The 21626-nt window shown below is 39.7% G+C and overlaps 1 protein-coding gene across 1 annotated transcript in view; it reads right to left on the bottom strand.

The window, feature by feature from the left end:
- PHYHIPL (phytanoyl-CoA 2-hydroxylase interacting protein like) overlaps positions 1-21626 on the bottom strand; it is a 39287-nt gene that overhangs the window by 3523 nt on the left and 14138 nt on the right. The window contains exons 2-4 of the mRNA XM_086467050.1: positions 7774-7970; positions 1597-1771; positions 509-626 (exon numbers count right to left, since the gene is read on the bottom strand). Of these exons, the coding sequence (XP_086323176.1) occupies positions 509-626; positions 1597-1771; positions 7774-7970 (490 nt within the window). The remainder of the gene's footprint in view (positions 1-508; positions 627-1596; positions 1772-7773; positions 7971-21626) is intronic.

The raw sequence follows: 21626 nt of genomic DNA, 5'->3' as shown, positions 1-21626 counted from the left end.
ACGCACCATCCCTTCTCCCTCCCCACAACCTGTAAATTAACATTTGGATTGCAGAGGCCAAATTACTACTTTTGGGCATAGAAATGGCGTGGTTGTATGTGAAGACCAAGTATTTGAGATGGAACTCATATGCAGGCAAATGCCCATGCACACAGTTTTACACCCCTACTATTAGACATCTCACTTTAAATTTCTTAGTACAATATAAGTTAGTACAATATAAGTTATCTGGCTACTAAACACTCTGTTATGATAACAGACACTTTAATCAGGCTGGAGACCCTGTGAGTACTTCAGTTTCTGCTTCAAAACATAAACTTTTATTGCCTAATGGAAGTGTTGAGTTAAGCAAGGTGGAAGAAATGAGTTATATTTTATTTTTTCCCTTCTGAACTGGCAATAAAGCACACAGACATTCTGCTCTAGCTTTGGCACAGCTGCCTCCATTTACTTATTTTCATTATGCCCTTAATTTGCCAAAGAATTTTGCACATATTTACTTTCTTACCTGATATAATCAAAGTATTCTTTGTGCTGATTCCGATAAAAAACAGACAGTTTAAGCATACGGCCTGCAATTACTTCAGCTTTTTCCAATAGCTGTGTCAGGTGAACTTTTGAATAATCTGGAAAGAAAAGACAATCTGCTAGTATGGGGGCAGGAAAAACCACAATAGTCTCCAAAAGCTACACAAACATGCAGACTTAAAACTGAGAACAGAGCCTTGGTAACATACCTTGTATCATGCAGCAGCTATACAGAAACTATATAGCACAGCACCTGTTTCCAACAGTGGCAACAGACAAATGGCAAGAACATGCATGTTTGATTTTCCCCATGAATGCCCTGCAAGCCTACTTCAAATTTCAGCTCAGGATTTCCTGTGCTAGAGCTGGTTTCCTTGTATTTGGGACTGCAGAGGAACTGAAAGCTGCCCTCTCTGGCTTATACCATTTGATAAACTGTGTGCTACAACGTACCCAGTCATGAGCCAATAACAATTCACATAACTAAAAAAGCTTGCTTAGGGCCCAGCCTAAATGGCATCTCAGCTAACACAGGAGTCATAGAGAGCTTGCTTCAGCAGTCAGCTTTCTCACAGGCAAGCACATTGGCACTAGGTGATGAACATCCAAAGAGACATATAAATCAATGACGGGCTAAACTGTCCTCGAGACAGGGTGTTAGTGATGCTCAGGCTTTCCTGCATGCAGAGAAGGGAGAGCAGCAAAATGTTTTAAGCATGCTGTCTTAGGGACCTGCTACTCTGTCTATTCTCCACAGGTGCCAGTAGCCAGCAAAAGGCACCACAAAAGCGGCCCTGCTCCTTTCCTAGCCTGGGACAAGCGGTAGTGCCAGGCACAGCACTTCGGGGCAGCTAAGCTATGGCAGAACGAAGGGGCAGTCCAGCTGCTGCTCATTAACATGCCAAACCTGAGCAGGTACAAAGCCTAAAGTTAGAATTCCAGTTTCCAGGTGTGACTATTATAACTCCGCCAGCCTAGCTGGCACTGGTAGATGGCTAACCCACTCAGGCAGCAAAGTTAGCATCAATTGCAGGCGTTCTGTGGTGCATGTTTCCTCAGTAATATTACCTGCTGTGCAAAACTCGATGATTTCGCTCCACTCAGAAACAACATAATCGCCATCAACTTGCTTTGATGCTGTCTGCACTGCTACTGTGTATTCTGTTCTTGGGCTCAAGAACCAGTGCCCACGGACTGTCATAGGCAAAGGAACAGCTTTGGCCACCAGTTTAGTGGGTACATCCTGACGGAAATTAAAAGACAAAATAACACACAAGTCAGCAGTGCAACCAAACCAATCCACCACCCCTTCCTTTGCTGTTTTTGCAATGTAATCCCCAGCCCCTGGCTCTTCTGTGTAAACCTTGGTTACTTCTCACAGTCCATTGGTGCAGCAAAGTTAACAGCGTGGCTGGGGACAATGGTCTAAGGTCTGCTCTAAGAGCTACGGTGATAACTTGCATGTACGAGTTTATTGTTGGTTCCAAGTGACTATAAACTGATACTGTTATATATAGCCCAAATATACAATTCAGACTAGGGCCATTTGTGCTTAAGTATGCAAACAGAGAAAGACACACTACTGAGCACAAGGATATCTTAATTTAAGAGCTTCTTGTCCTCTCATTACCATTGTTTTCTTTCACTCAGTGTACCCAAACAAAATTCCTCCTGTCATCAATCAGTCTACCTATACTGCTGTTGATATCTTCCAAACCAAACTTCAATAGAGAAAATTTAAGGCGTTGCAGCGTAATCGCTTATTTTACATGTATCAAAATACCCCTATGTACAGGAAGGGCCAGAACAAGTCAAATATAGAGCTAGATAATTTGTGCCTGTCATTGCACATCTTTCCATCCTGCCACCGTTTCAGATACTCTGTTTTGCTCTTCCACTGCACGACACCATACTGCAACAAAGAATAACTGCTTGTTGTTATTGAAATAATTTCTACAGTACCGAAGACTGCATTTCAGATCACTAAGGTGAAGAAAAATTGAAGAATGGGATAGCTTGTGCTAGAACTGTGGGTGAAAGGACTCACGGTGGAGTTGAATCAAAGAATCACACACAGAATGGCAGGGGTTGGAATGGACCTCTGCAGATGACCTAGTCCAACCTCCTGCTAAAGCAAGTTCTCCTAGAGCAGGTCACACAGGATCACATCCAGGCAGGTTTTGAACATCTCCAGAGAAGGAGACCCCACAGCCTCTCTGGGCAGCTTGTTCCAGTGCTCTGCCACCTTCAAAGGAAATAAGTTTTTTCTCATGTTGAGGCGGAACTTCCTGTGCTCCAGTTTGTGCCCGTTGCCTCTTGTTCTCTCACTGGGCACCACTGAAAAGAGCCTGGCCCCATCCTTTTGACACCCGCCCTTTGGATATTGATAAACATTGATAAGATCCCCTCTCAGCCTTCTCTTCTCCAGGCTAAACAGATCCAGGTCTCTCTGCATAGTGTACCCAAAGAGCTGTGACAGAGTGACAGAGGTATTTACTTTTGAATATTTATCAGCAATCACAGAAAAGTAAGATGGCTGCTATGTGAAGAGTAGGCATTTTAGATAACATCCATAACTGTCCACCTATAAATACTAGTCCATAGTCATCCACCTATAAATATTAGCACAGTAGTCCCTTAATGAAAAAAAAGAAATAGAAGAGAGACGTTCTCTGTTCATGATTTGCAAGCAAGACCTGAAAGATTTTTTTTTTTTGCTTGTCTTCTATCATGGAAAAATATCTTTCTTCTATTGTTTTTCTGTCAGCAAAAAATATTCATTGGTTTCAGTATTAAGGAACTGTAAAATCAGCAGCTTGTGATATTCCAAGAACTGAAATACGACTGATGGATAATCAAGGGTAAGATTTTGTTGTCATGATTTCTTTTTTGCTAATTCTCATTTAAACCAAGTAACAGTTGGGAGAAACTTTCTCTGTAAAGCATTCAGTTGTACACTCTGAAATAAACAATGTATAGAAGATAGAGAAAAATTACAAGAAAAAATAAAAGAAACCCCAAACGACATTTAAAGCTACCACCCTGAAACTATATTGCAAAGGCATCCCATGGGACTGAGTCTGCTACTGCTAATGCAGTCAGCGGCTGCTACAGTCACAATCATTAGTCCTCCTGTCATCTTTTCTTTGGCAACGGTAACATCTGCCTCCACCTCGGTCAGGTCTCTGTGCCCACAACCTGGTGGTGAGTTTTGCCCCCATTAATCTTGTCAATTCTCATGTAACATCAAAAGCCTCATTGCCCCCATGAGTCAAAGTCTTACCTTCCAGCTGTCTAGCAGGAAACTCTTCTAACTGTACCAAAAAAGGGGCAATTACCTAAAACCACACTAAACAGAGGGGTTTATCTCTTGCACAGCTGGGGAGGAGAGGCAGATATGATGCTTTTCATAATCCTAATCTGCTAATCTGTTGTTCTTTCTCTAAGCAAACACTTTTTTTTCCTTTTTTTTTTTTATTTTCTTCTTTTTTAAGTCAGTTGGTATACTGAACTCAGGAAAAAATATTCAAATGTTCATGTTGAAATTTCTCTGGGGATTCTCAGTTTCTTGCTTTCATCTCTCTTTTGCTCAGCTCTCATTCCTGGCTGAGCCCCAAAGAAGTGCAAAGGAGATATATACCAGCTCAAGGAGAGACGGGATTCTGGAGTGGCAGATGACTGCTCCACCACCAGCACCCTCCAGACAACTCTAAAGGTACCCAGACAGTAATAACTTCCAAGAACAACCTGGAAGCACGGAATAACTAAGCAGCCAGGTATACGAGTCACACTACCTCTCTCCTTTTTGGGAAAAGATGCGTGCTTTGCAGTCCCTTTTCGTTGCCAAAGAAGCAACTTTCAATTTTCAGCTTTCTCCCATTTGAACTTATGCTTCCCTTTGCCAGGTCTGCTCATAGGACACATTGTGGGAACTCAGCACACTGAGGTTCTAATCCTAGTTTTGCTAAATATCATGGGATTTATCATACTTCCGTGTCTTGAAAAAGAGGGGAGGTATGAAAATTGCATTGAGAAAACAAAGCCTTATTAGAATTCTAGTCTTTACATACAACACAAACCTCCTCCTTCACAGATACGATGACACTAGTCATAAGTAATAAAACTCTATGCACCCTAAATATGCTGAACAAACTTTATATATTTGCCAACAGAAAAAGTATTGAAAGGATGAATCATTCACGTGTGCTCACCTGGGCACACAAGGAAAACAAACAGGCCTCTTTCCTGAGGTATAGCACCTGTCTATCAGGTTAAGCCTATGTGCCAAGTCACTTGCTCACAGCCATGAGAGCAAACTCAGACTTAACCCTCTCTACAAGTTAGAAAATAGTTTAAGCTGGTCACCTGGGTTTATCACCTGTGAGTGAGACAGGCACTTGCAGTCAGTGATTTACCCTACCTGTAAGCTAAGCAAGGATGATTTTTTTTCCCCTGAAGATGCCCATCTCCTTCCACAGCCTGACTGCTGGATGACTCCTGAGAGTAAGTCCCAAGGCTCTTTTCTATAGCTAAGTGGTAGGGCTCACTCGTTTCTTTCCAAAAAACTCTACCATGAGAAGGGGCAGTGATATCCTTCACCTTTATACAACAGCTTTGTTGTGAAAGCAATGGATGAGTGTGGGCTAATTCAGTTCCCTCTGGATGCAGGGAAGATTCAGTCCCTGGTGCTGCAGCTGCCAGGCAATCAGCTCCCTACTCAGCAGGTCTGCTGCTGAGCTTCAGCTGTCAAACTCATATAACTAACGTTATTGGGAGGAAGGAGGCTTGTCTCTAACCATACCAAGGTTAGAGCAAATTTTGAATTTGAGCAATTCTTAAGTTCTCAACAAAAGCTCATTCTAGAAAGTGTGTTAAAAATTACTTAGCACTAAAGATGCCTGAAGGCAAACGCATATGTGCTCTGGCACAGATAACAGTTAGAGTATTCAGTCTGTGCAGTTCTCCTGTCTGCTGTCTGGATTTCCATCATTCTGGCTGGGGGAAAATAAAAAACAAAAAAAGCCAAAAAAAAAAGCTTTACCAGGTCACTAACACAATTAGTACTGAGTAATTTTAAGTTAATCCTGACAAGACATCCAACTTATTAATCATTTTAATTGATAGAGTTTAGTCTCCTGTTCTTACAAAACCAGTTACCTCTCTCCCTTGACTAAATGCTTCATCACAGTAAAAAGCTAGGGAATTGCTGAGACAAACAAAATAAATCTAATGGCTTATCTTTATTACACTACCAATATCCTTTTTTGTCCCTCTCCATTTTAGCACTAGTTTCATCACTGTGATACAGATTTTGAAGTGTATATAGCATTTGATTCTCTAGGGTGGCTCTACCTTTTACAAAAACAATTTTTACAACTTTACACTAGTTTGCACATGTATGAAAAAACAAGTCATGGTTTAACCCCAGCGGGCAACTAAGCACCACGCAGCCACTTGCTCATTCCTCCCCGCTCCCAGTGGGATGGGGGAGAATTGAAAAAAGAAGTAAAACTTGTGGGTTGAGGTAAGAACGGGTTAATAACTAAACTAAACTAAAATATTATAACAACAACAACAATAATAATAATAGTAATGAAAAAGAATATAACAACCAAAAAAAAAGAGAAACAAAACCCAAGAAAAGACAAGTGATGCCCAATGCAATTGCTTACCAGCACTGATTGACACCCAAGCAGCAATCCACCCCTCCCAGCCAACTCCCCCCAGTTTACATACTGTGCATGACATTCTATGGTATGGAATATCCCTTTGGCTACTTCAGGTCAGCTGTCCTGGCCGTGCTCCCTCCCAGCTTCTTAGGCACCTGCTCACTGACCAAATATGGGAAACTGAAAAATCCCTAACTTAGGATCAGCTCTCCTTAGCAACAACTAAAACATCAGGGTGTTATCAACATTCTTCTCACACTAAATGCAAAACACAACACTATACCAGCTATGAGGAAGACAATTAACTCTGTCCCAGCCAAAACTAGGACACATGTAGATCAAAAATATGAAAGAAATTAAAGAATCCATCCCAGTAGGTATTTATATTGGAAGATATATCTATTCCTGCAGTATAAAATGGGAATTCAAATTCAAAGGCTGTCAGTCCACAAGTAATAACAGTAAGAAAAAAACAAACATACCTTACTTTATTTGCTATTGCAATTAAAAATGGGTCGTAATAAATGCCTATTACAACATTAAATTTGGTAGTGCTTCGCACAGTGGTTCCTAGCAGCTGCAACATCTCGGCCAAACATGTAAAATTCTCAATTTCAACGAGTAGTTAGTGATTTTTCATTACACTTAATGCGTATGTTACTTCCAACCACATTAAAAGAAAAAGTCAAATAAGGAAATGTGAAAATTATACACCTGCTATTAATAGAAGTCACAGGAAAAATACTCTCACAGTAAAGAGACTCAGAAATTGGTGGAAATATTTCCTGGTTATCCCACTGGCTTATAAACCAATAGTAATTTAGGTTTCGATAGAATTAGAGCACTCATATTTGTCTGGATGGTTATTTGCGCCTTCGCAAAACCTTATCTTTTAGAGAGATTGCCAACATTGTTTTTAAATTTGTAGATGATTGTATTGTTTCATCTTCTATCTCTTTCCATGTTTCTCTTGACATCTCAATATTTCAACTATAGTGAGGTCAAAGCAAATTTTGCTGGATTTGGTAAGTACAGATTCTGCAATGCACTCAATATGTCCCTGCATCAGTGGCTTGAGGAAAGAAGCTGGATGAATATTCAGGTCACAGTGCTGAATACTGCAAACTAAAATTGCTGGAAGCCTTCCTAGAAGTGCACTAGAATTTGTGACTCTTCTGTTGAAACAACGTGTTTTGCTCTCATGAGTCTGTCACTGAACAAGGACAGGCACAGAATACATAAATTGTTTAAATAATGACTAAGACCTAGTCAGGAATAAAAATGTCTGTCTTGCAAAACACTGTACAGGTTCCAAAACTGTTTTCAAATGAAATAGAAAAGGTAATGTTCAGTCCTCTATGAAACAAATTTATTCATGTGTACAGGCACATAGGCAAGAGACAGAGAAGGTATTTCGAGAAAAAAAAAAAAAAAGTCAATCAGATTAATCAAAACTCACCTGTGCTGCATGTCCAATACCTGTTCCCCACAGTCTGTCTTTGAAAGGTTAATAAAACACTGAGATTCATCTATTTAAAATCAAGGATTTCCATCTTGATTTTTAAACTAAAATTACCTTGTGTTTAAATTTGTTGGAATTCTTGTTTTCTTTCTTGTTGAGATCGATGAAGTAATGAGTAATGCGATCCTTGGATTTAGAATCCATGTCCCAAGAAATCTTGAAGGAATCACATGTGATGTTACTTATTTTGATGTTGTGTGGGACTGGAAGTTCCTCCATCTCTGCAATCCCACTATCTTGTGATTTATTCCCTGCATAAAAAATAAGCATGATTTGTTCAGTTAAAGACCTATTAGGTATCTGTTTTCTGTGCTCCAATACAATCACATCTCTGAACAGCCTTTCACAAAGTCTCACAGATGGTACTCAGAAGCAACTATGAGGTACAATTATGCACGTCTCAGTGTCAGTGCTGGGAAATATTGGAAAGGGATGAAATTCCTCACATGAATATGCACTAATAAGTCTGTAAAGCAGGTTGAATAAACCGGCTATTACCACAGCCGTGTGCAGTTGCAGTTTGAGAATAAGAAACATCTGAAGCTATCTGGTGCTACAACGTTTAGTTAAGATGCCAGCAACATCCACAGGTAACATAATGGCCCTATCCATACCTGTCAGTGAAATAAACACAAATAGAAATCATATTCATCCTAAATGTATTTTTCAAGTACAAAGTAAAACCAATCTCTTCAAGGTTTATACATGGTGTATGTATATACCGTCTCCTTCGCAATGAAACAATGAACAGCGATCACTTTGTTGAACCACAGTAAAAGGGACATGCACACCAATTTATTTTCTGGTCCTTATTCTCTCTATTCTATTTGCCCAATTGAGACCCTGAAGTTTCTTGGGAAGTTTCTTCTAATTTCTCTAAGTGCATATGGTAGATGAACAAATGACCATTGATCCCAAAAAGCATCACAGGCTCTAAAATGAGGTCTTCCCTTAGTTCCCAAGGCAACCTTGTAGTAGAGCATTCCATGAACATTAAAACTCAGAAACATCAGGTGATCTTGCACTACATAAGACACAAGTCAAAAGCAAACAAACAATTTAAAAAAACCCAGAAAGATGAGAAAAATGACTGGATAAAAAGGAAAAAATAGAGAATTTTATGTATGAGAAGTAGTGAAGAAACAGTGCATAAAAAAAATAAAAATCAAACATAGATAAGAATAGAAAGAAACAAAGGAGAGAAACAAGGTTAATGCCTGCGTAAGAAAGAGAAGAAAGCTTCCAAATTCTGTCCAGATGAGAAAGATCAGAAGCCCATGCAGAGATGTGAGGCAACACGTTGCCAGAATTATTTTTAGTCACATCTAAATACAGAAAAAGATAGTATCATACTTCCATCATAACTGACAAAAAACTGGACACAGAAGGTGAGTCTAGTCAGTAATACTAATAAAAATTTGACTTGGAAAACATTAGGGACATTTCAACCTCTCAGCATACACTGTCAAAGAATTACACCAACATCTCAATGCAGGAATATTAATGTTGGCCTTATTGTTCAAACTTCTCCCCATAGATATGTGAAATGCAATCACAGAGTCTGCAAAATTCATAGATTTCCAGCTAGTATTCTGAATAAAGTCATTTTACTGATGATTTCAAGAACCAGTAATAACACTTTTCTATTTTTGTCCATTTTATGCATTTACATCCAACAGGTTCTCTATTCTTCAAGCATCCTATTGCTTTTTCTTTTTTTTTTTTTTTTCCTTCTCAACTAATATCAAAGTCAGATGGTGCATGGCCTTGCTTAAAATCCTTCCCTATTTTTGCCATCCCCAATGACATTTTCAACAGCTGCACAGGCTGCAATAGACTCAGAAATACCAGTCATTACCGAGAGCTTTCCATTCATATGAAATACATGGTAAGTGCTTTTCCCAACACGAGATTTCAGAAAGCCAGCAGGGAGAAAATGGCATTGCTTTCTTTTGTAAGCATTTTGTATTTGAAAAATGACTGAAAGCTCTACCAGGTACAATGAAAAGGCTACATATGCTCGCTCTTCCAGGAGTGAGCCTCTGTATTTAAGCAGAAGTGATGCTGATGAGGTTCTCAGACCTCCTGGGGAGCTGGACAGACTCAGATCCCAGCACACTGAGTAAGTGAATAAAGACCTGAACAGACACGCAGTCAGGAAATCCAAGCCATATATATCCACAATACGTCAACGTGCAACTTCTCTGCAGCAGAAGCAAGCTTCTGTACTCCATACCATGGACCTTAGCCAAGGTAGTTTAAACTTCAGGAGAGATGTGCAAAGCACTAATGACCATTGACAAAAAGTAAGAGAGATGAAAAAAGATTTTGGAGCACACCAACGACAGCCAAAGAGCAAAAGTGCTTCTGTAAACGGTACTGTTTTGTGTACAATTGTTGGAATTAATGTCTGGTGTACATCTTTAGATATCTGTGCTCCTGATTCTTTTAATTTCTTTGCTGAAGAAGTGAATAAATAGTTTAAGTAAATGTCTAGCAAAAAATCTCCATGTCATTTTTAGCAACATTTTAATATAAGAAAAAAAGAAGCCACTTGCATTACTAAGCACTATGCTATCATTTTTTTGTGGTGGAACAAAATCTAAAATAAACACTTCAAGAGCTTTAAAGCTCTTGAAAATGGAAAAAAAAAATCATTTTACAGATGTTGAAATACAAACAGAATATGCAATAAGAAAGTAAAATACCTCACAATCATCACTAGCAAGCAATACTCCAGTTTCCCTTCTATTTAGAGTATGAAGTATCTGTGATATTTGTAATTCATACTTATATTTTGATACATATTTGAGTAGTCCTGAATGTCAAAATCCATTGAGTTGACAGGCAGTAACAGAAACCTGATAATGGTACACAGTATCAATAAGGAGGATGATGATTCAGTGAGTATTGATAAATGGTGACTTTTGAATAGCAATCGGTGTACCATTGCATGGGAACAAGGAAAAAAAAGGACAGAGCACAAAAAGCATTCTTTTGCTCTTAGATTTGACTGATCCTAGGAACCAAACATGCAGGTGACCAGCTTTGCCCACACAGCGGACACTCTAGCATTCAGACCACCAAGGAATTTTCAAGAAGCATTCTTTTGTAAAGCATAAGCTCTAACTCAGAACCTGGGTCCTGCAAAAACGAGTGTTTTTCAATGTTAGGAACAGCATTCTGTCCTGAGACCAATGGGAGTATGATGTATAAATGGGAGACGGAAGTGGTTGACATCACTGCACCACAAGTAGAAAGAAATCACAGAATCACACAGAATGGTGGGGGTTAGAAGGGAACTCTGGAGATCACCTAGTCCAAAGCCCCTGCCAGAGCAGGTTCACTTACAGCAGGTCACACAGGAACAGGTTCAGGTAGGTTTTGAATGTCTCCAGAGAAGGAGACTCCACAACCTCTCCCGGCAGCCTGTTCCAGTGCTTTGTCACTTTCCTTTGAGTTTTTCCTTATGTTCAGGTGGAACTTCCTGTGCTCCAGTTGGTGCCCATTGCCCCTTGTCCTGTTGCTGGGCACCACTGAAAAAAGACTGTCCCCATCCTCCTGACACCTGCCCTTTAGATATTTATAAGCATTGATAAGATCCCCCCTCAGTCTTCTCTAGGCTAAAAAGCCCCAAGTCCCTCAGCCTCTCTTCTTAAGAGAGATGCTCCAGCCCCCTAATCATCTATGTAGCCCTTTGCTGTACACTCTCCATTAGCTCCCTGTCCCTCTTGAACTGGGGGGCCCAGAACTGGACACAGTGCTCCAGATGAGGCCTTACCAGGGCAGAGTAGAGGGGGAGGAGAACCTCCCTTGACCTGCTGGCCACACTCATCTTGATACACCCCAGGAGACCATTGCTCTTCTTGGACACAAGGGCACATTGCTGGCTCACAGCTAACTTTCTGTGCACCAGGACTCCCAGGTCCCTCTCCACAGAGCTGCTCTCCAGCAGGTCAGCCCCAGCCTGTGCCGGTGCACAGGGTTATTCCTCCCAGGTGCAGGACCCTACACTTGCCCTTGTCGAACCTCATTAAGTTCCTCTCCGTCCAGCTCTCCAGCCTGTCGAGGTCTCACTGAATGGCAGCACAGCCTGCTGGTGTGTCAGCCACTCCTCCCAGTTTTGTGCCATCAGCAAACTTGCTGAGGGTGCACCCTGTCCCTTCATCCAGGTCATTGATGAATATGGTGAACAAGACCAGACGCAGTACTGACCCCCTGTGTTGACGAAAGGTCGCAATCACGACAAACTTATCTACACAATTGCAGATAAGCAGACACTTCTTTATTGCAGCGCTGGGAAGCACGGGGGATAGCTCCACCTGGTGTGCTTCGAAGTTATATCAAAAATACATCATTTTTTATATCCTTTTTTTGCAAAGTCACGGTCTTTAACATATTTTAACATAAGCATGCATGTTATGCCCGCTATTAATTTTGACATTTACAATGATTGGTCCACCCTATTAACTAACTTCATTAGTATTCCTATACTAATATAATCATTGGTTACCTTACTGATCAAGATCTCTGATATGCAAATTAGGATGGGGAGGATGTGAGGGTCTTCACTTTAACATTCCTTAGTTTCTCTGGTTTCACCACATAAGATAAGAAGACAAGCCAAGAATGTGTACTTTCACTCCCTGTACCTGTCTCCCTGCCTCCCTGTCCTTTTCTGGACAATTTCACAATTAGCTGCAGCTTTAGCTTTGACCTTCTTTGCAAGGCCTGCATCTGTTGTTTCTTAGCATAAGTGAGGTTTTGTATATTTCTTACTACAATGTAAACTAATATCAATACATAGCGTTAGTTATTCCTTAAAGCAATTAAGTCGTTCATTAAAAGCAATTAGTTATCAATGAAAGTAATTACCTATTCAAAATGCAAACTTGATTATAACACCTGGGGAATATCACTTGTTACGGACCTCCAACTAGACTCTGTGCCACTGACCAGAACCCTCTGAACTCTACCTTTCAGCCAATTTCCAGTCCACCCCACTGCCCACTCATCTAACCACACTTCCTAAGCTTACCTATGAGGATGCTATAGGAGACAGTGTAGAAAGCCTTGCTGAAGTCAAGGTAGACAACGCCACTACTCTCCCTTCATCTACCCAGCCAGTTATGCCCTTGTAGAAGGCTACCAGATTAGTTCCCTTCCCCTTGGTGAATCCATGTTGCCTACTTCTGATAACCTTCTTTTCCTCCACATGTTTTGAGATGACCCCCAAAATGAGCTGCTCCACCATCTTTCCAGGGAAGGAGAGTAAGAATATCCAGTCTGGTAATGTACATGCATCACTTAGGACAACTACATAATGTGGAATATTTCCACTACAATTTACCAATATTGTAAAAGCATTACAACTACTGTAATATACAGTCATGTAATTGTAAGACAAAATGGCAAGAATGGGCGGAATTTTCAACAGCAGTAGGGTTGAGATAAACTTGGAAGTCGTGTTTAAGAAAATACTACTATCTGCTGTTAAACTCAGGGTTCGACTAGGGTCTGATAATATTGTCAACCAAAGCACTTAAAAATGCTAGCTGCTACAAAAGACTGCTTAGCATCCTACCTGGTAGTTAGAACTGGTCTTCAGGTGTGTGGTAAGTGAAATATAGGTGTCATGGAGATCACAAACTGACAGATATAACTGACTAAAAAGGTAACAGATTTGCACCTTGCCCTTTTTCCTCTTGTGCTTTGGTGTATATTTTTAATTGGTTTTCATGCTGGAAAGCATGTCCTCTTCAAGCCACTTCTTTATACCAGGATCAATTTAAAGAATAGTTCATCATCAGGAAACAGTATGTTTACTAAAAGCAGAAATAGTAGCTGAACTTACTCAAAACCAGCATATAGTTGCCCTAAAGCACTCAAAAACTCCAGCTAAAGAAAGTTATTACTGTTACGGATGTGAAAATAAGTGGAGAAGGCCTTAGAACTGGCTGCTTTCATGTTAGTTACTTTGCCACATCACTGAAGTTAAACTGAACTTTCTTAGATGAAGCATCGCAACACAGACAAAAATTGAAAATGAAAGTAGAATAGGAAATGTTGCTCTGAACAGCTTCATATCAAATTAAAATAAATCAGCTTCCAATTAAAATGGCTACTTCATTTTGCACATTCATGTTGCTTCAACATTGGAAGCCACTGTGGGACTGGATAGAAACACTGCTTTCAGGTCTCTTTTGGGCAGAAACTTATAGAACAGCTAGTGGTCAAACAAACCGGGTCTCCCCTGCCAAAAAAAAAACAGGCATACCATCCCTGCGTGCTGCAGAAACACCTCTGTTTTAACAAAAAACCTGTTCACTTTTATGATAAGCAAAAGGGCCCAGTGATTCTTGACCCATATAATAAGCAGTCAAAGACCACTCGTGTGTGCATAGGTCACACTGGAAGCATAAGACTTTAAATTTCTTCAAAGCCAAAGAACAAATACAACACACCAGCTTTACTGAGATCAGCTGGAGTACTGCAAGATTAATGTTTTATGCTCCTATTCACAGGCTTATCTCTCTCTGCCATATCCAGAGTTAAATTTCAAGTTAAAATGTCTAATCAATTTTAAAGCAGTTACGATACTCACTACTGCAGCTGAGCCAAAATGCTGGCAAATGGGTAACAAACCGATTTTGTTTATATACACATAGACACGCTTAATTTAGTAACCTTATTTTATCTTCTACTTACCTAAATTATCTTCGAATGGGGAAAAAAAGGCAGAAATTCCCATTGAACATTCATGGCTTTCCTCTGTCACTATTGGAGACAGATGATAAGACTTGGAAATTTGTAAGTCCACACTGAAAAGACTTGGAAAAGGTTGTGGTTTTCTTTTTTTTTTTTTTAATTTGCCTCATCATTCAAACCAAACTGAACCATTACATCTGCAGCAGTGGAAGGATGGTGGGAAAGAACCTTAACGCAACCTCTGATTGGTAGTTACCGAGCATTCACAATCACTGATTTTTATAATTTTACAATACTTGATCTTTTTTTCCCTTAGTTCTAAAAATGCAGAACTTCACAGTAGGGCAAGGCAATGTGCCTACTGATTTTTCATCTCACAGACAAACAGTTTATGTTAACCACAAAAAGGGCTAATTTGTAATCCACCCTCTGAGCATACTTAGAGCTCACCAAAGTGAGTTTTATGAAACTAGACCAATAAAATAGTAACATTTCTGGGTTCCTGTGACTTTGCTTACAGAAGTTCTGACTATGATATTATCTTGGCAAATACATTCCTGCTATTAAGCATTAACAATGGAAGAAAAATAACTGAAATAACTATTTAATGAAGTTATAGAATCCCTATACATACATCTGTTATTTCCCATAGTTTGAATGTAATTCATCATTTGGAAACATCAAAAAGATGGGTTCATGCTCAAAGGTTGTATACCCAGACATGCTGCAGTAGAACTCCTAAGTATTCAGAACTCATGCAATTTGTATTCAGCAATCAAACCTCATCCTCTTTCCTGTAACTCCATCTGTAATACTAAAATGCTACCTTTCACAGCATTAACTATGTAGCTTGCTGCACTACACAAGCATGAAAAATTATACAGCAGTCAAGAAACAAATTCACAGAAAACAGAACTTGCAAATGACTGAATACAATGACATAATAGCCATCCATCAACAGGGAAAAAACTACAAATATTACAGCCATAATGAGTGTGATTGCTTGTACTCAGTGTGAAGTAAATTTGTGAAATATTCATTCAACTGCAAGGATGTCCATTAAATCTGGAGAAATTAAAAGAAGGCAGGGCTGGGTGAAATCCTCTTCTCTGCTGGAACAGTGAAAGTATCCCTTCAGTAATCATGGATGACAAAATATAGCCATCAAATATTACTATTTATCTGCAATTTAGACTTGGATACTAGGGGAAATAACATCAAAGTAATACAAGAAGGCTTCTCAGATTGCTATTTCCCTTTCATGGGGTTTAGATTCAACCAATTCAGGTATTTGTCCAATATCTGGACAAAAATTATTTATTCATTTTATATATGGAAAAAAGGTAAATATCTAACTGAAATTTGTAATAAAGGGGGGGGACTATTTGAACCATCACTAAAACAAATCCAGAGCTGTCCTAAGTCGTGGTGAAAAGTTACACATCCCTGAGGTGATTTAAATGCACTTCATTATCACAGAGCCCAAACATGCCAGGAGAGCAATCCACAGAAAAGAGAAGAAAGTAACAAAATGGCTTTTCCTTGCATTACTTTAAAATCTCTTGTTGACTGTGTTTCCTGCTAAGGCTTTGTCCTTCTGTCCCTCAAGATGCAAATTACATCAGCTTAATGAAGTGTAACTTGTATTTTCATTTAAACCCATTATGAACCCCCCTCAACAAGTATGAATAGATTTGCCTCTTTTGGCATTACATTGGAAAATCTCCAGGTGTACAGACAAAGACAAATCATCTGGTTCTGAGTTTCTTTGTAGCTCAGTGATAAATCTTCAGTGTCTTTAGAGTCATGTTGTGGGAAACATGGACTTCTGATGCTTTTGGAGAAGACATTAAAAAATCACTATTATACCTCTCCTAGGCTGCCAACATCATTGCCATGGATCTTTGAAAATATGTTCCCAAAGGATTTGTAAAAAAGAGTAGGGCATTTTAGGCTGTCAATTTGTGCTTTGTAAATCTCATGCTTCTCCTTGCATCTGAAATGGTTGCTATTAAGAAGTTTCTTTATCTGAGGATGAATCTCTTTGCATTTAATATGGTCTAGAGTTAAGACAAAACATAACACAATGTGAACAGTGGAATGCTTGTTAGTGATGGCTATTTCCAGTTACAACCCTGCCTTTCCCAGCTGTAAGTTACACTGATACATCCTAAGAGCTTACTAGTCTAGCTACCACATTCTCAGCTGAGGAGGTGACAGCTAAGTACTTGAGGACAGCAGTTTCTTAAACTTTGATTTCACAATGATTTCCAAAAAACATTTGTTCAAAACCTCGGTTTAATTTTCCAGAAGACATGCATATATTTTGAGATTTCAAATAAACAGTGTTAAAAGTCACAAAATCTAAAAATTCCCAAAGAATTTAATTGAAAACACAGAAATGTCACTACTTATTTAAGTCAAGGTACTCATTTAAAGCTAAGTTAAAATTTGGTAGGCAAACAGCAAAGTAACTAACAGGTCCTACTGAAATTCTATATGAAGACTGGCTGTTCTCTGAATTTACCTCTAGCAGCAACAAAGAAGAAAACAGTTCAAGACACTTTCAAAAAATCAGATCTTTCGACACTTGTATGATGAAAAACAGCTTTGTGACAGGAAAAAAAAAAAAAAAAAAAAGATGATGAAAACCTAGATGATACAAAACACATATTTTAGGGGGACTATGCAGACAATAAAGAAAACTAATCCTGGGTAAGATGCCAAGGTCCTGAAGAACCTCCACCTCTAACACTGACCTGTGGTCCAGGACTGAAAGTTTGCTACAAAAAAGAAAGCCTAGATTCAGTGGTAATTGTTCTGTTCATCCAAACTGCTGTTGTTGTCTGTGCTAACGCAACTCAAAGCAATAGGTTGCTGCAATTTTTTATGGCAGGTAAGACAAAGACACCTGGAAGATACTGAACTGACTGGGAATACCAAAAGCACAAGGAAGCCCGGTGATACCACACAATCAGCAACTGGAAGGTAAGCCAGTGGAACAGTCATCATGCCACTTCTATTTCACCACAATATTCTCCTACGCTGATGTAATTTCACTTGTCTTGTTCACATAGTTTGGTGTTTATCTGAGCTGCTGTCATGCAGACGATAGTGCACTAAGTGCTGCGCTGTACTGTCTTTAGAAAGACACATAAGATATTGACCCTGCAGTTACTTCTGTGAAGTGTCAGCTCCACGAAAATCTAGGAATTTGATAAGGGAAATGTGACTAAGGTTTGTGAGCCAGAAAATAAGCAAGGTGAGACTATACCCACATAGCACAAAGTTAAAAGCTAATGCTGGACCCTTAACACATTCTGGGAAGATACCAGAAAATCAAAAGATATGTAGATGAGGATGAGTGGCATAGAGGAATAAACTATAAGGTAAAGCAATTTTTGAGACCCCGAAAGATCAGCTTTACATTATACACAGATACCAATAGCACATGTAATAGAATCATAGAATCACAGAATGGTTTGAGTAGGAAGGGATCTTGAAGATCATCTAAACTAACCCCTCCCGCCATGGGCAGGGACACCTTCCACTAAACCAGGTTGCTCAAAGCCCCATCCAGCCTGGCCTTGAACACTGCCAAGGAGGGGGCAGCCACAGCTTCTCTGGGCAACCTCTTCCAGTGCCTCACCACCCTCACAGGGAAGAATTTTTTCCCAATACCTAATCTAAATCTACCCTCTCTCAGTTTGCAACCATTATTCCTCATCCTATCACTACACTCCCTGATCAAGAGTCCCTCCTCACCTTTCCTGCAGGTCTCCTTTAGGTACTGTAAGGCCACTAGAACGTCTCCCCGTTGCCTTCTCTTCTCCAGGGTGAACAACCCCAACTCTCTCAGCCTGTCCTCATAGGGGAGGTGCATCAGCCCCTTGATGATCTTTGTGCACCTGCTCAAGCAGGTCCATGTCTTTCTTGTGCTGGAGGCTCCAGAGCTGGACACAGCACTGCAGGTGGGGTCTCACCAAAGCAGAGGAGAGGGGCAGAATCCCCTCCCTCAACCTGCTGGCCACTTCTCTTGATGCAGCCCAGGATGCGATTGGCTTTCTGGGCTGCGAGCGCACATTGCTGGCTCATGTTCAGGCTTTCATCCACCAGTAAACCCCCAATTCCTTTTCTGCAGGCCTGCTCTCTATCCAAAAGCCAAGCAAAGTCTTGTAATACAAATCACATCTTTTTTTTTAAAAAATGTCCCCTTTTTCAGATCTTAAAATATATCCATTGGAGAAAACAGAAAGTGTTTTTCTCAAGTTAACTTTTTCAATATGAGAGACATTAGCTATGTTTGTAGAAGAAGAAAAGTTTGATGAGAGGGGATCAATTTCATAAAGAGCACCTAGGAACCATGACATAAGAAATCCTTTTACTGATACTAACAACTGAAAACAACTCATTTAGAAGCAGTAAATCCCATAAAATGAACATAGACACCTTTACACCTTCTGAAATGGAAAAATTTCTGCCTTTCCTTGTCTTGATAATTCAGCTGATTGATTATATATCAGCTCTATAAAGGTAAAATATGAAGTCTGTAATTCTGGAAAACTGATATAGACTGACAATATTTGACTGTTATAATTCAGACTGAATTCTCCCAGTTACTGTGGAGGCATTTTATTTCCTCAAAAATTCAGTAGGAGGGGGAATTCTACTTTCTGTATAACCATTAAAAATGACAGGAAAGTCCCAGGAAATTACATATTAGCTGCATACTTTAAATTTAACTAAGCAAAAATACAATATCATATTTTTCTCCTGAGCTCTGGAATGAATGGGTCCCTGTCCAACTGCTAGCTATACAAAATTGTTTTACAGGAGCAGGACAATATGTCCCTACCAAGCAAATAATTAACCTGAATATGGAGAATTTCAATGTTCACTGCAACACCTTGTTCAAGAGAGACAATGAATCACACAGAGGAAATACAATTACAACAACATTTATAAAATTATCAAATCAAGGTCATTATTTGTTAGGCCATGTAAGTTGGCAATTCTCCAAGACAGCTATTCTATTTCAAAGTTCAACTTGCTATCCTAACCACATAAGTAACATTTATGCTTTATTTGTGCTTCTTTTCATGTACAAAAAATGAAATGGTCTCAGGCTCTTAAATGTATCTCTCTCCTCTCCTCCGGAATCCTGGCAAACTAACTCCCAGTACAGATTTTTATATTTAGATAAGCATATTTAAGAATATTTTCTAAATAAGTATCCTTGTAAAACCAATTCCTGTAGTAGATAAAGAGAGAATACCTGGCTCTAGAAATCCTGTTAGACGGATAAACCCCTCTAAATCTTCTCCTCATTTCCTCCCCATGTCTGATACTACTGTTGCTCATTTTCTAGTAAGATAATGTGCACTCTGTCCAAAATTTTAATAATTTTTAAAATAAAGAATTACTTATTTATAACGATAATAAGTATATCTATATTTACTGAGTTTTTGAAATGTTGATATACATTCAGATTCTCTTGATACTTGGTTCTAACTCAAGACTTAATTTAGGTGTTATTTCCTAGTAATCTACACCATTGACTTCAGCAAAACAAAGAGAACACAACTAGACGTTGCGAGCACAATTGCGCCTTCAGCACCGCTGTCTTCTGCAGCAGAGAGGGTTCACCAAAACTGCGCCTACATAAAGCACCAAGCAATCTCCAGATTGTCTAGTTTCTGTATTAAAGAATTTCCCTCAGCCTCTTACAAAGGACTCAATTCTTTCTCCATCTCACATGAAAAACAAATGTACTTTCAAGTGGTCCCGTGATTCAGATCAGGAGCAGCCCAATATCTCAATCCTGTCACTGACAACAACAAACGTGCAGGCTCTTAGTTCCCACCGAGCAGTGCCCCGCTCTCTCCCAAGCCTCGTTTCTCACTGTCTGTTGTCAACTACAGGACAGAAAGCTTGTTCTGCAAGCAGCCTCTTCTTTCACAAAGATGGCTCAGAGACTCAGTCGCTACCTGACACAGGAGGTGTAGTACACAGCAGCTGAAGGACAGTGCATAATGAAAGAAAAGTATTCAGCACAGTCTTGAAGTTTTGCCATTTGCTTAAATACTAACTCAACTGAGATGCTCATTTGCCCTTAACAAATGTACTTGGCTATCATGCATTTTAAGATCTTGTGCAGATGGGACTTCAGGGGCTTAGTTTCCTTAGACACGTGTATGTTTTCCACTAACACCAATGGAAATATACAATGCAAGTGTGGCAAACCTGACAGCTAGCAGTAGCAAATAAAGAGTTACAATAGAGTATTTTGGAACATGATTATGCCATCAGAACTGCAGGGCTTTGGATTACAGCTCAAGCATTCTCCCAGTGGACACTGAATGCAACATTAGGTTCAACAGGAAATTAAGTGTATCTGTACAGAGAAGGCTACTACAATTAGTAAGCAGAAATCAAATAGTCCCATTATAACATTTCTGTGGAACATAAATTTTGGCTTAGATATGAAATTCTCAAGACTGGATTTGTTGGGTCATATGTACTCCTTCAAAGTTAAAGATAATAAAACCCAAACATTTCTTGGCTTTTTACAAATGACTGTAGATAAAGCAACAAGGAAAAAGTAGGAACAACATTCACTCCTGCAATAAGATCTCAGATGTCTGTGGAATTATACCTAGAATAAATTACACAAAAGATGCATCCTCAAATTCAAAAGCAAAGGCTACTGTCCAAAAGATTTTACACCTATGACTTTCAACAATGACCATATGCAATACTGATATGATGTTGTCCTGGGTTACAGTGTAAAATGTGCCAAAAGGAAAAAAAAAAAAAATTCTATTACCATCTTCAGGAGCTGTTGAGACCAGGTGGGGCGGTGCTCCCTGCCTCCCCCCCTCTGGACTATCTCCTGTTACTGGGCACAACAATGCCTTATCGCCTGACCCATCGATAACTCCCTCCTGGACTATCTCCTGTTAATGGCCCATCAAGGAACTGCCTCACGACTCCCCATCCCATTGTGAGATGCTCCGCCCGGGGAGGGGGGGGAAGGAGCCAAGCAGTCCATGCCAAATAAAAACTGAGATCTCAAACACCCTAGCAGCCTTCTTCCACTGGATTCCCAGAGGAGCTTTTCCCCCCACTGGAGTTCCAGAGGACAAGAGCTACCTACCTACCACTGGACCTTCGGAGGAAGACCAGACTCTTTTACCTGA

The sequence above is a fragment of the Leptosomus discolor genome, chromosome 6, assembly GCF_034619465.1.
Source record: "Leptosomus discolor isolate bLepDis1 chromosome 6, bLepDis1.hap2, whole genome shotgun sequence".
NCBI lineage: Eukaryota > Metazoa > Chordata > Aves > Leptosomiformes > Leptosomidae > Leptosomus > Leptosomus discolor.
This window is presented reverse-complemented; position numbering and strand designations above follow the sequence as displayed.